At 40.8% G+C, this 14663-nt stretch overlaps 2 protein-coding genes across 4 annotated transcripts in view; one reads left to right on the top strand and one right to left on the bottom strand.

Moving 5' to 3' along the window:
- Positions 1-7755, bottom strand: part of sumf1 (sulfatase modifying factor 1) — a 163497-nt gene extending 155742 nt beyond the window's left edge. The window contains exons 1-2 of one of the 3 annotated variants that reach the window (XM_043708555.1): positions 5754-5844; positions 5406-5535 (exon numbers count right to left, since the gene is read on the bottom strand). Coding sequence is in view for 1 of the 3 variants with exons in the window: in XM_043708554.1 (XP_043564489.1) it covers positions 5754-6299 (546 nt within the window). In the remaining 2 variants the exon portion in view is untranslated. Of the gene's footprint in view, positions 1-5405; positions 5536-5753; positions 6495-7100 lie in introns of those variants that run through there. The other 2 variants (XM_043708556.1, XM_043708554.1) reach the window with 2 other exon arrangements.
- Positions 7756-8874: 1119 nt separating this feature from the next.
- Positions 8875-14663, top strand: part of itpr1b (inositol 1,4,5-trisphosphate receptor, type 1b) — a 506200-nt gene continuing 500411 nt past the window's right edge. The window contains exons 1-3 of the mRNA XM_043708559.1: positions 8875-9026; positions 9521-9661; positions 13506-13576. Coding sequence (XP_043564494.1) covers positions 9570-9661; positions 13506-13576 — 163 coding nt within the window. The 5' untranslated portion in view covers positions 8875-9026; positions 9521-9569. The remainder of the gene's footprint in view (positions 9027-9520; positions 9662-13505; positions 13577-14663) is intronic.

Consider the following 14663-nt stretch of genomic DNA (forward strand, 5'->3'; position numbering starts at 1 on the left):
AACCTTGACTCTGACAGCGTTTTTGACCCAGATGAAGTCAGAAAGCCAGAGAATCAACTACCAAGAGACATGAGCTAATTAATTCAAAGAAACACTTTAGTATTTATATAAATGATTTGGATGTGAAAATAGGAGGTATAGTTTATAAGTTTGCAGATGGCACCAAAATTGGAGGTGTAGTGGACAGCAAAGAAGGTTACCTCAGATTACAACAGGATCTTGATCAGATGGAACAATAGGCTGAGGAGTGGCAGATGGAGTTAGTTTAGATAAATGCAAGGTGGTGCAGTTTGAAAAAGCAAATCTTAGCAGGGCTTATACACTTAATGGTAAGGTCCCAGGGAGTGTTGCTGAACAAAGAGAACTCGGACTGCAGGTTCAGAGCTCCTTGAATGTAGAGTCGCAGTTAGATAAGATAGTGAAGGTGACATTTGGTATGCTTTCCTTTATTGGTCAGAGTATTGAGTACAGGATTTGAGAGGTCATGTTGCAGCTGTACAGGACATTGGTTAGGCCACTGTTGGAATATTATGTGAAGTTCTGGTCTCTTTCCTATCATAAGGATGTTGTGAAACTTGAAAGGGTTCAGAAAATATTTACATGTTGCCAAAGATGGAGGATTTGAGCTACAGGGAGAGGTTGAATAGGCTAGGGCAGTTTTTACTGGATCATTGAGTCAGAGGCTGGGGGGTGACCTGATTGAGGTTTATAAAATTATGAGGGGCATGGATATGGTAAGTAGACAAGGTATTTTCTGTGGGGTGGGGGATTCCAGAACTAGAGGGCATAGGTTTAGGGTGAGAGAGGAAAGATATGAAAGAGACCTAAGGGGCAACCTTTTCACGCAGAAGGTGGTATGTGTATGGAATCAGCTGCCAGAGAAAGTGGTGGAGGCTGGTACAATTGCAACATTTAAAAGGCATTTGGATGGGTACATGAATAGGAAGGGTTTGGAGGGATATGGGCCGGGTGCTGGCAGGTGGGACTAGATTGGGTTGGGATATCTGGTTGGCATGGACGGGTTGGAGCAAAGGGTCTGTTTCCATGCTGTACATCTCTATGACTCGAAGTGCAAGGTTTTTTTCTTCATGGAATTAATGCTTGAAATGAGATTGGGATTAAATACTAAAAGCCTCAATACTCTAGCAACCAAAATTGCTTTCGTTATGCTGGAATAATTAACACACAAGAGAAGCAAATTGGCAGTTATGAATAATGATGGTCTAAGTCTACATTAATGTAATGAAAATTAATGAACAGTTATCTATGGAGATTTGGGAAAATCTTGGCAAAGGCCCATTCTGCTGATTTATTAAAGTGATATACAATCAATAATTGGGCAGATTGTACTTGGCCTGTGAAAACATCACACTCAATAGACCAAATAGCCTTTTCTGATTCATTTTACATTAACGCTGTTTGCAATATATACCATCTGATTTAACTCCGAGCTTGCAGATATTTCTGTAACAACCCATAATTTTTACATTATACGGCTGTTTCCTTTTTCTTGTCCACCAAAACACTGCCGTCAGAATCACAGAATTGTTACAGCACAGAAGGCCGTCAGTCATGGTCCTCTGCAGAAATAGCAATGTGCTCCACACTATGGTCACTTCACCATTCACAATAATCTTGTCTGCATCCTCTCCAATGCTTTTACAAGCTGCCAAACACATGACGCAGGGATTGCACATACTCCACTTGAGACTAAATGCGAAGTTTTATATAATTTCAGCCCAACTTCCTTGCTTTTGCACTCTATACTCTTATTTCTAACAGCCAAGATGCTACAAACTTTATCAAAACGTTTTTCAATCTGCCCTGCCACTTTCAATGAATTACACCCCCAGGTGCATCTGCACTGCCATTATTTTTGCCTCTCATCATTCTCCCTCCCAAAATGAATTGCTTCGTATTTCTCTGTATTAATTCCATCCACCATTTGTCTGTTCATTTTAATACCACCGAGAACTGTCACAGTTTAACCCTATCCTCCTCAGTCACAATACACTAAAGCCGCTGTTTTATTGTTATGAATTTTTAGATCACAGGTGAACAAGAAAGCGTTCTTGTCTTCAGTCACAGCCACCAAGTCCTTCCCACCAAGAACTGTCAAAAGATTTACCATCACCTCAGTAGGAGTATACTTGAGAGAGAAATCCGGAGGGCAAAAAGGGGAGATAGTGTTGGCAAATAGAGTTAAGGAGAATCCAAAGGGTTTTGACAAATACATTAAAGGACAAAGGCGCAACTAGGGAAAGAATAGGGCCCCTCAAAGAGCAGCAAGGCAGCCTTTGTGTGGAGCCACAGGAGATTGGGGAAGATATTAAACGAGAATTTTGCATCAGTATTTACTGTGGAAAAGGATATGGAAGATACAGAATGTAGGAAAATAGATGGTGACATTTTGCTAAATATCCATATTGTAGAGGAGGAAGTGCTGGATTTCTTGAAACACATAAAAGTGGATAAATCCCCTGCACCTGATCAGGTGTATCTTAGGACTCTGTGCGAAGTTAGGGAAGTGATTGCTGGGCTTCTTACTGAGATATTTGTATCATCGATAGTCACAGGTGAGGTGCTGCAAGACTGTAGGTTGGCTAACGTGGTGCCACTGTTTAAGAGAGGTGATAAGGAAAAGCCAGAGAACTATAGACCAGTGAGCCTGACATCAGTGGTGGACAAGTTGTTGGAGGGAATCCTGAGGGACGGGATATACATGTATTTGGAAAGGCAAGGACTGATTAGGGATGGTCAACATGGCTTTATGTGTGGGAAATCACATCTCACAAACTTGATTGAGTTTTTTGAAGAAGTAACAAAGAGGATTAATGATGGCAGAATGGTAGGTGTGATTTATATGGATTTCAGTAAGGTGTTCGACAAGGTTCCCCATGGGAGACTGGCTAGCAAGGTTAGATCTCACGGAATACAGGGAGAACTAGCCATTGGGCTCAAAGGTAGAAGACAAAGGATGGTGGTGGTGGGTTGTTTTTCAGACTGGAGGCCTGTGACCAGTGGAGTGCCACAAGGATCGGTGCTGGGGCCTCTAGTTTTTGTCATTTACATAAATGATTTGCATGCGAGCATAAGAGGTATAGTTAGTAAATTTGTAGAGGACACCAAAATTGGAAGTGTAGTGGACAGCGAAGGAGGTTACCTTGGATTACAATAGGATCTTGATCAGATGGGCTAATGGGCTGAGAAGTGGCAGATGGTGTTTAATTTAGATAAATGCGAGGTGTTGTATTTTGGAAAAGTAAATCTTAGCAGGACTTACACACTTAATGGAAAGGTCTGAGGGAGCGTTGCTGAACAAAGAGACCTTGAAGTGCAGGTTCATAGCTCCTTGAAAGTGGAGTCGCAGGTAGATAGGATAGTGAAGGCGGCGTTTGGTCAGAGTATTGAGTACAGGAGTTGGGAGGTCATGTTGCAGCTGTATAGGACATGGGTTAAGCCACTGTTGGAATATTACGTGCAATTCTGGTCTCCTTCCTATTGGAAAAATGTTGTGAAACTTGAAAGGGTTCAGAAAAGATTTACAAGGACGTTGCCAGGGTTGGAGGATTTGAGCTACAGGGAGAGGTTGAATAGGCTAGGGCTGTTTTCCCTGGAGCGTCGGAGGCTGAGGGGTGACCTTATAGAGGTTTATAAAGTCAACGGGGGAATGGATAGGATAAATACATGAAGTCTTTTCCCTGGGGTGAGGGGGGAAAGAGTCCAGAACTAGAAGGTTTAGGGTGAGAGAAGATATAAAAGAGACCCAAGGGGCAACTTATTCATGGAGAGGGTAGTACATGTATGGAATGAGCTTCCAGAGGAAGTGGTGGAGGCTAGTACAATTGCAACATTTAAAAGACATCTGGATAGGTCTGTGAATAGGAAGGGTTTGGAGGGATATGGGCCAGGTCCTAGCAAGCGTGATTAGATTGGGTTGGGATATCTGGTCGGTATGGACAAGTTGGATCAAAGGGTCTGTTTATGTGCTATACATCTCTATGTATACATCTCACGTATGGAGTCAGCTATTACGAGGGGGCATAGCTTTAAATTAAGGGGTGGTAGGTATAGGACAGATGTTAGGGGTAGGTTCTTTACTCAGCAAGTCGTGAGTTCATGGAATGCACTGCCAGTAGCAGTGGTGGACTCTCCCTCTTTATGGACATTTAAGCAGGCATTGGATAGGCATATGGAGGATAGTGGGCTAGTGTAGGTTAGGTGGGCTTGGATCGGCGCAACACCGAGGGCCAAAGGGCCTGTACTGCGCTGTATTCTTCTAGGTTCTATGTTCTATGACTCTTTAACTCATCACTTTTAAACTTTTATCTACTATCTCAAACATCCAAAGTTACTGTCTCCAAGCATCGTAGATCTAACTCTTGAAATGTCGGGGAAGCAGATTCAATAACTCCTTAAAAAGGAATTAGATACATATTCAGAAAAGAAAAATTTCAAAAATACAGAGGAAACCTTGGGTGCATCGAATTGACTAGCTTAGGCAAAATTGGGCAAATAACCTTTTATTCTATTTATCAGTTATAATGGTGTTGAGAAAATGAGGGATAAATAAATTGGATATTCTTGAAAAACCTCAGGGCAGTGATTTAATTCACATCATATTAATAATATAAAAAAGTCTTTACAGAGAACAGAAATGTTGCTAACCTTACCCTTCCAATAGTAGCATTTTTATTTCTTTTTTCATGGTATGTGGATGTTACTGGCTAGACCAGTGTTTATTGCCTATTCCAGCCACAGCGGTCATTGACACATTGGGACACTCACACTGCTGTTAGGTAAGAAGTTGCAGGATGTTGACCCAGCAACGCTGAAGCAATTATAACTGACTGGATGGTATATGCCTTGAATGGGAAGCTGCAATATGTAGTGTTCCTATGCATCTGTTGCCCTTTTCATTTGCAGAAGAGAAGTCACTGATTTAGAAGATCTTGTTGAAAGAATTATGAGTTGCGTTGTATGTTGGTTAGTCTGACTTAGCAGAGATTGTTAGATCTTTGATAATTTTAAGAACAAGTAGTAATTTAATATGGAACTATGGGCAATTTTACAGAATTTTGGTTAACTCTGCTGAAACAATGATCACACTTCACTAAGCTCTGTCATATCACCACAAATAAGCTATTCACACTATACCAGACATTAACCCAATCAAAATTAATGCAAAGCATCTTGTTGAGGGTACACAATGCTGCCAATGTCAGTGAAAGAGCGAGTGAATCTTTGAGATATTTTCAGGTGAGGTGCCACTTAAGTGTGCTTTGTCCTGGAAAGTGTCATGTTTGTACTATTAAAGTTGTATTCATCTAGTTAGGCGGAGTGTATTCCATCATGCTCCTTACTTGTATCTGAACGGTGACATTACAAGGTTAGAAGCTACTCACCACTGGGGTCCCAGTCTCTGAACTACCCTTGCAGCCACAGTATTTAATTGACTTCCTCTAATACAACTACACTTCAGACGTACTTTTGGCGTGTAAAGGACTCCGGGATGACAGGAGATCGTGAAGAATACTGTGAGATACAAGGATTTATTTTACTTAGTTAATTCCTATACAAGTAGGTGCCTAGATATTATAATTACATTTTGCCACAAGTTGCAAACACTCCAGTAGATCACACCACACAGGTTTGTTCCATCAATGTCTTTAGCTGGAGCGAAACGTGCAAAGTAACACTGCAGGTAGATACACCAGTCCGGGTACGTTAAGTGAGACAGACCAGGTCACTACCTGATTAGTGCGCTTTTCCAAGTCTGGCTTGTGGTCTTCTGTGATCTCCTGACCAACAACATTAGCCTCCTTAGAGTATTTGGCAGCTGCCTGTTTCGCTAATGAGACGCTGTCATGTGGAGTGTCAGGGAAATCGCCAGCAGCTTCCCGACGACTAGTGCAGCCACAACCCGAGGAGGAGCCAGGGTCTTTGGGTGACAGATTTGTTGCAAATGCTGAACTCGCACAAACTAACATGACAAACAGATTGAGGCTGAAATAAACAATCGAGCCTTTCCCGTGCAAACTCCTCGACCTGCGCAGCGCCATGTTGGAACTGTGGGTCATGTGATCCATCAGCTGACACAAATCTAGGCCCCGGGACTCCGCAGCCGCAACCCGCCGTCGAGCCACGTGCTTCATCCAGCATACCAGGTTCCTACAACCATCCACCTTCCTGGGTTTTGTTTTACAAGTTTTAATAAAAAACAAGCAACTCCGAGTTGGGTGAATTATACAAAAAAATGGCTGATATCTGCTTCTCTTCCGGTCCGTAACGTAAACCATGTGATATAAGCCGACCAATCAAACCGTTCGTTTCACGTACTACCGACGAGCAGGGGGGTGAACAAGAAGGTTATCAAGGCCGGGCTTCATCCTCGCACAGCCCCACAACGTTGGAGGACTTCGACGTGAGCTGTGATCATCTGCAGCTTTAACATCTTTGTGGATACAGCTGTGTTAATTTGTTCTTTTGTTAAAGGTTAGTTTTTTTCGGTGATCGAATATGTGTTGTTAGCTCAGTTTGCTAAAAATAAATGTATATTGTAATAGTATTGTATATTTTATTTCGATTATTTATTGAGTAAGGGAATTTATTTTATTATTTGCAGTTACAATTTCGGTCTGTTCTTAATTGCTGCTCCATGCTGTATCAACATTTGATTGGAATAATTATATTAATTATGAGTTTGTAGTTCCTATTTTATTCTTTTAAATTGCTGTTAGACTTTTTGAATGTACAAGTATGTTCATAAGATGTGCTACAAATTGGACAGATCTACAACAAAATCTGTATTTTCTGTTTGTAGTATTCACACGATTATGATTTGTAACTAAAGGAACTTTTGAAGATTGAGCTTCAGATTAATGCAAAGATGGAAAGACGATATACTTAGTAAAGGCGTTGTGACATTTCAGAGTGCATGTAATTAGTATATTTTGTCAATAAACATTATAGACTTTGCAACGCCTGACACTAAGCTATCTATTCTGGTATGCCCTTAGGTAGGCTTTAAGTTACAAGATACATAGGATGGAAATGTAGTTGAAATTGATTCCAACTGCCTTCCTCGTGGTTTCTCTTACCTGTACTGTAAACAAAACTGTAGGTGCTCATCTCCTCTTTATGACGAGATGACCTCCACTGGCTGTCAGCCCAGTGCTCAGGGCCAGTCCTTCGACGTCTGCATTCTCAGGTTGTTTGGAATGGGCCCCAATCACCAGCTTCGAATTCAAGTAGGGATACTCCCACTGACCTGTGATTATCCTGTACTTGTTTCTCATCAATGTGAAAAAGCAAAATATTATTGGAAACACATAAGGTGTCCGGGTGAAGAAAGTTAACTGCTTTCCTGGATTATTTTGTTAATAGTGTCAGGCTTACATGCACACTGCTCAATTAATTTTGCGGAAAAAAGTTAAATAAGCTCCCCTGGAAGACTAGTGTTTCGTGGTTCAGGAGATATTGATTGTCTCTCCTGTATTGCCAATCTGAAGCTGTTGTTGCTAACTACCATGTAGCAATGTGAATTAAGTTCAGAAATATGAGAGGACTTCATTCTAAGTGCATTTCCCAATGCCCTATTTGTGGCAAAAAAATGGCATGTGATGAGATGTCCTTCATCACTTATCCTTGGCACTAAATGGTTCCTTCAGACTTTATGCAAATCAATGTTGTCAGTGAAAGGCGTGGCAAATAAGCTGTCACCGAACCCTCAAGTGTACTTGGTTTCGTGACTATAAAACTTTTTCTCTTAATGACCATTGTGTGAGGACCTGAAATAAATGTTAACTGGTAAACCTAATGGCTGACTTTGGTTACCCAGAAAATAAAGATGGTGATTTAAGGTTGGATGCATAATTTGTTTGCCTTGTGGATTTTGTACTTGTTTTGCACCTCCCACTATGTTGGATCCAATTCTCATTCAACTATGTTAATCACTTATTGACTTTGTTGACGGTTATCGAATTCAAGCCCATTACTCACCAGTTGGTTAGTGGTCTGTGGGGTGTAGGAGTGCGTGTAAAATATTCAACAGGTCTCCTGAATGAGCGTTTGAGGGAATAGAAATAGTTTACAATCCGGCGCCCTGTCAGCGGTTACATGTTTGAGTGATAATTGAGTTGGCTTCCGAGGTTTCATTTCAATCCACTCCACTGCTGAGTGACCGCAACTTGTTTTGGGCTTCGAACGTAGGTCGATAAGTTGTTTAGATAGCCACCACGACCCCAACCTCGCAGAAATAAGGTCTAAGGTATTTTAAAAAAACAAACCACAATTAAAAATTAAGAGTTCACACGTTGGTTCCTGAAAGTTATGAAGGTGTGAACTCCGGCTTGCTCTGAAGTGCTTTTCCTTGTTGACTTAAATTTGTAAGACAAGTGAACACTCTCAAAAGATTGAGCATAAAGGGAAGCCAACCCAGTCTGAGAGCAAACCCCAGCTTCGGGACTGAAAAAAGTTGGGTCCCTCGCGGAAACTTTTTGAAGCGTTCGATAGGCGGGGCGATTACAGACTGACGTACGGAACAGCCAATCGGAGGAGATGGAACGCGCGCCGGCTGACCTCCCAATGGTAATGAGGGGGCGTGCCGGTCGCGCGTATTGGTGCGGGGCCCGCCGGGATCTGTAGTCCTTTGTTTGCACGAATTTGTCTAGGAACAGGCGGAAGATGCGGGGAGGCGGGACTACATATCCCAGGGTGCATGGCGGACCGTGCGGGCTCGCTGATAGGTGAAGAAGCTTGTAACAGCTGCTGCTATCGCTACAAGCGAGAGAGGGGCTGGCGGAGAGCTGTGTTATCTAACGGGAACTGTCTCACTGGAAAGGATGAAAAAAGACTGAGCAGCCATGGACTTCCTCTGTACTACCTAGATATTACTTCTATCATCACTATTTGTTCGGGCTCCCACTCTTCAGGTCCCTTTCTTCTTAAAGGCGCAATGCCTTGCTATAACTTCAAATCAACTTGAAAGTGAAGCCGGATAGAACGAAGGAGCCCTCCTACCTAATGTAAGAAATTATCTGTTTTAAATATGCCGTTGTGTTCATTCATGCTCCTTTTTAAATAGGAAGGTAAACTTCGTCAACTTGCAACTTGAAAGCGGATTACGGGTCTGCAGGTTTTCAGGGCATCGGGGCTGAAATAAAATGCAGTGCCCCGTTGGCTCATGTTTGAAGCTGCGATTTATCTTACGATCTGCGATGTCCTGTTGAACTTGTCTGGCGAACACTCAGCTTGATGTCTGTATTGTTTAGTCCATAAATGTAGCGGTCACTGTGTGGAATGTAATTCTCTGCACTTTGGTCGTTCTGAGTCTGAAGGTCTATGTTTGGAGTTTATTGATTTTAGATTGCAATTCGGATGCTTCAAGATTAAAATAACTGTTGGCGGAGCTATATTAACGGTGATGATTTATCTTAATGCTAATATTGAATTATTGAAAAATATATTTTAGGATTATTATTTGCTATTAACGTTTTTTTTATTATTCGTCTCGTTGTAGAGGTGGAGATATTGTGCTTGACTTGGTCGCCGAGAGAAAGGGATGAGAGATGTCTGACAAAATGTCGAGTTTTCTTCACATTGGAGATATCGTCTCCTTGTACTCGGAAGGATCTGTCAATGGGTTCATCAGTACTTTAGGGTAAGCATGAGATAAACTTGCCGCTGGTAGGTTTGTTAGACTTTTTTTTTGCTGAATTAATAACTTGCCATGGAATTAAAACTGACAAATTGTCTGGGAGGGGAAATGTACCAAACGTCAGTATCAACGTGACGTGTCTGAGGATCTTGGTGAATTCTGGCATCTAAGTTCTGAAAGGTTTGATCTTTTCCTGCATCACCGCCAGTTGTTGGTTTACTCACTAGCCAATGCAAATAAGCGAAAACAGTGGTTTATGGATATTTTTCTAACCAACCAGTTCAGAGATGTTATCCCGAACTACTCTGGAGCAGGTTGGAGTTTTGTTTTACCTGGGCTTCCTGGCTCCAAGACAGGGACACTACCACTGTCACAAGCGCTTTCTAACTGTGGTTTATATCGAGGGCATTAATGTATAATGATAAACATCGTCAGTCTTGCTTCTGAACGACTTTGCTGACTAAATTGTTCGCTCACTTTGAACACCAACGTCCTTCAGTGCTGTACTCGGGGACACATTGCAATTTAGCAAGCACTTGTTCTCTGTGGCTCGGAATTGCAATTAAATGTGTTGAAATCCAATCGCTATATTGGCACTGCATATGGGTTGGAGTGTTCCCTCATTGAAGGACCATTTGTTGGTTTTCACCTATGTTTTGAGCTATTTTCCTGATAAATCCTTGTGTTCCTGCCTCTGTAACTGAATTATCCCAGAGAGGTGGAGATCCAGAGCATTGTTAGAGGCATCTGCATTGCATTGTTTATCTGCCGCTCATTGTGGGTCCACGAACTAAGTCATCTCCTGTCTGCACCTCAACATACCCATTTTTAGGTTATCTGCATCGGTTCTGGTTTCTTTGCTTTCATGTCTTACATTCCCTGCCTGATATCACGCATCCACTATAAGGGTTGCATTCATTGACTTGATCATGCCATTTTCACCATTCAGTCTTACTCTTAGTGGACTTTCGTTGGGCACCTTTTATTTCCTGTGAAAGCAGGAGTGTCACATTTAGCTGCCAGTTCTGCTCATGGCTCAGGAAGTGCAGTGCATTGTAACACTGTTCAGGTCATATTGGAATTGCCATCATTGATGTTGGGCTAATAAAAGGCTAAACCTCCTACAGTGCTTCAGTTCCTGAGCTTTCCTTTAATGGTGCCTTTCCAGCTGATAGAGGACAATAGCTCTTCAATAACTTGGCATTTGGCCAACTCTGGTCCCTAATGCACTTTCCACTAGTTTTGCCCTCCATTGGAAACAAATGCCATTGGAAACTAAACCTTCTATTCATTTTGTTGAAATTCTTTCACTAAGTGTTCACCTCTCCATTGTGCTCTTCTCTGTTTTGGTAAGTCCAAAACCAATGTCCTTTCTTTCCTAAAGGAAGTTTGATTTGACTACTTGTCAGATGTACTGAGATACAGAGAAAAGTATTGTATTGTGTGCTAGCCAGGCAAATAAGATCTTTAGATAAGTACTTCAGAGTAAAAGAGGGGAATGTAGAAATGGGCATTACAGCTACAGAGTAGATTATCTCGACTGTTTTCTGTTAACAAAGCCTTTTGGCTCACTTCAAATTTACCCTTTTTTTAAAAAAATTCTTTTTCTCTGGTTGGGTTTTAGTTCTGTAAGTAGTGTGCTGATCAAATAGCTTGATGGTGCTTTGTCTAGCCTGAAAATAAAGATTGGTTCATCTTGATGGGGTTTTGTATAACTATTTCCCCTGGAATGAGCCTTTTTTAAGGAAAGAAGTTTAGGAATCTAAGTGCTGAGACAACACCTGAATAGATTTTTATTCATTCCCATGGAGAAAAGCACTACAGTACCATTTGAAGGTTATGACTTTGAAATGTTGACTGCTTCTTCAGCTTCCATCACCACCCCCCCCCCCCCCCCCCCTCCACCCCTGACAAGTGGTGGGGTTTTTTTTTTCTGCTGTTTTGAATGCAGATACTTTTTTTTTTGACCCCATTGTTGCAGTTAGGAATGTTTTTGAGGGAGAGCAGGGTGGATTGCTTGCTCAATTTCCTGGGTGTAAATGGCTTTTGAGGGTTGGCTAGAGCTGGGAATGGAATGATTGATGCCTTATGTCTAAACATGGGGTCTTTAAAGCTTGCAAAGCATTTTCTGAAATGTCAAGCAATATGTGAAACTTTTTTTTGAGCATTCTAAGTGTGAAAATTAGAATTGGATTTCCTGAATGCAGCCTGTGATTCGACACTGCTTCACTGCTATGTCCACCCCACGCTTTAATCATTAGCATCTGTTCAAATGTCTTTGTCACTGTATTAGTAGGCGTCCATGGTCAGGTAACTGTTTGAAATATCATTTAATCTATTTTGAGAGAAATTGCGAAAAAAGCATACTACGTGCAATTGGTTTTGGGGGAAGATTGTTGCTAATGCAACTGCATTAGTATAAGAAACATAATGTTTTTAACTTTTAACAAGCTGTTAACTTTTTAACAGCCCAACTCTCTTTTTTTTAAATTTTCTCAAAGAATTATCTGCATACTTAAATTGACTAATTCTCAAACTTCGATTTGATTTGTTTTCATAGCGACAAACTTCTTCATTCCATACATCTCTCTCTCGCCTAGACACACAGTTCCTCCTCACTGATATTCTTTGACTGCTCCCACTATTGTGCTCTGCCCTGATGATTTTGGGTGGAGGGTGGATGAACAAAGTTAAACATATTATTTCAAATGTTTTTCCTGCTTTTGGTTGAGTAATTGCAGATCAGAAGTGCATCAGTTTTGGTCATCTTTTTGGATAGATTCACCAAAATGAACTGAGGGGTTCCAGGTTTTTGATCACTGAGTTCTGAAGTTTAATCTCCTCTTTTAAATGTGCAATGATTTGGGAAAAGCTTGAATTTAAAACGGCTTGGGGTCGCACTATGCCAGTTTTCTTGCCTAGTTGGGTGCAACTTTTTGTGATTGGCATATTTGTATTCAAAAATCCCCATCTTCCTTTGCCCTACCGAGATTTACATATTGCAAATAATAAATTCCAAAATGTGCTACCTTCCGTTTTACTAATTTGCCCAGTAGTTTGTCTGTGTTGCATGTTCACAAATGTCTGCCTGTAAATTTTTGCAGTCTCTCCTGTCATGACTGTTTTCCTGCAATTGTTGCTGCAGCAAATTTTGAACTTACAATTTAGACCTGTAATCAAAAGTGACTAGCAGTGGTCAGCACTGAACCTTATGGACCATTACTTTCCACTTTGACACTCTCTGAATAACTACTGTACCTTTTATTCCCTCTGTTTCTATATTGGAGCCAACTGGCAATCCATTCCATGCTACTTGTCTCCTGACTTCCATATACTTTAACCTTGTTGGTTCATTATGTGACATATTTTCAAAAGCATTTTTTGATAATCTAGATTCATTACATGTCCAGCACCCTCATTAGCTATCTCTATTACAATCCAGATTCATTACATGTCCAGCTTGCTAAATTTTGGACAAACAAGATCTTCTGTTTTGAAACTGCATTAGTTGTTCATTTTTGTATTTTGATATTTTATTTGGTCATCTGGAAGAGATTTCCTAATTTTTGCTCCTACCAATGTTAAGCTGATGCATTGCATGAGATAATGCTCACCTAAAGCATTCAGCAATGTACTGTTCGGTTGGTGGCATTCTGAAGGAGATGCTAGCATGAGGGAATCTCCTTGATCTCATTCTATGTGCACTACGTTGCCTCAATGGAGTTGGGAATTGTCAATTGCAATAAGAGGAAAAGAACCAAAATTAACAAAGTAATAGAGAGCCAATAATAAAAATGGAGTGTCTTGAGGTTTATGTAACAGCCTTTTTTAAAAATTTCTTTGATAGCCTTGTAGATGACCGATGTGTGGTGCAGCCAGATGCTGGAGACTTGAACAACCCACCTAAGAAATTCAGAGGTAAGTGCAGTCTGAAGCCTACAAGCTTTAAAGTACAGAAAATTAGCAATGTTAATATCTAACAAATGTTTGCTGACAACCGTATTGATAGACATTGCTATTAAGAGGTCTTGATTTCAATAATCCACAGGCTAAAAATAAAGTGCCTGTATTGGTTTGAATGACATGTTTGAGATGGCACATGCTATGACCCTTTTCTAGTGAGAATTTGATTATAGTAAGTGTTGAGGCTGAGCGACTGTAAATCTTTGTTAAAAGTATGAGAGTAACTTTGCATGTTTTTTTTCCTTTTGGCTAACATGGATGCCTGGGTGTAAAACCAACAATTAAAGATGGCTCATACTGTAAGACCACTGGGTGTAAATGTTGGTATTTGCTTCATGCCCTTTTTTTTTAAACAAGGTAACTGAAATTATTAATTGAGGTTTTGAGATTGTTGGTTTAGCTGGAATTCATCTTTGGTTTAGTGTTGTCAATCCTTTCAAATTTCATTATCTGAGACTGGGTAACGAGGAGGCTGGAGGCTGATATCATTGATTCGCCATTGGTTTTAAAGGAAATTCTTTTGGGGGGGGGGGGTGGCTGAATATCAGTCAGCAAACTTATTTCTGATGTACTATCTCTTCCGTCCCAGCCTCCATTTGTACATGTGTGGATGTATTTGTTTTTGTGACTGACTAAGATGTGTTTTTTTTAATTGTACTCACATGGACCAGCATCTGATTAAACAAAACTCTTGCAAGTGTCTTATTTTATCATGATTTGGCAGTATTATGTTGATATAATGTAGCTACTGGGTTAATGATTATAGTTTTGAACTGTTACTGTGAACGATGTTATTGTGCAAACACTTCACATGCCATGTCAACCTTCTCTTGCCGTTACTATAGCAGAGACATTAATGACTTTCTTTTAAACTGGCCACCATGTCTGCTGTACAGTGAAGCAAGCTATTTCTAGGATCCTCCAGGCAATTTTGCTATTAATGTATCGCACTTAGATACATTATCGCACCAAGAAAAGGACTGAAGTGGAAATATATATTCACCCCAAAAACTTATGCTGTTGCATAGAGGGCTTAGACCAA

Source organism: Chiloscyllium plagiosum, chromosome 18, assembly GCF_004010195.1.
Source record: "Chiloscyllium plagiosum isolate BGI_BamShark_2017 chromosome 18, ASM401019v2, whole genome shotgun sequence".
Classification (NCBI taxonomy): Eukaryota; Metazoa; Chordata; class Chondrichthyes; order Orectolobiformes; family Hemiscylliidae; genus Chiloscyllium; species Chiloscyllium plagiosum.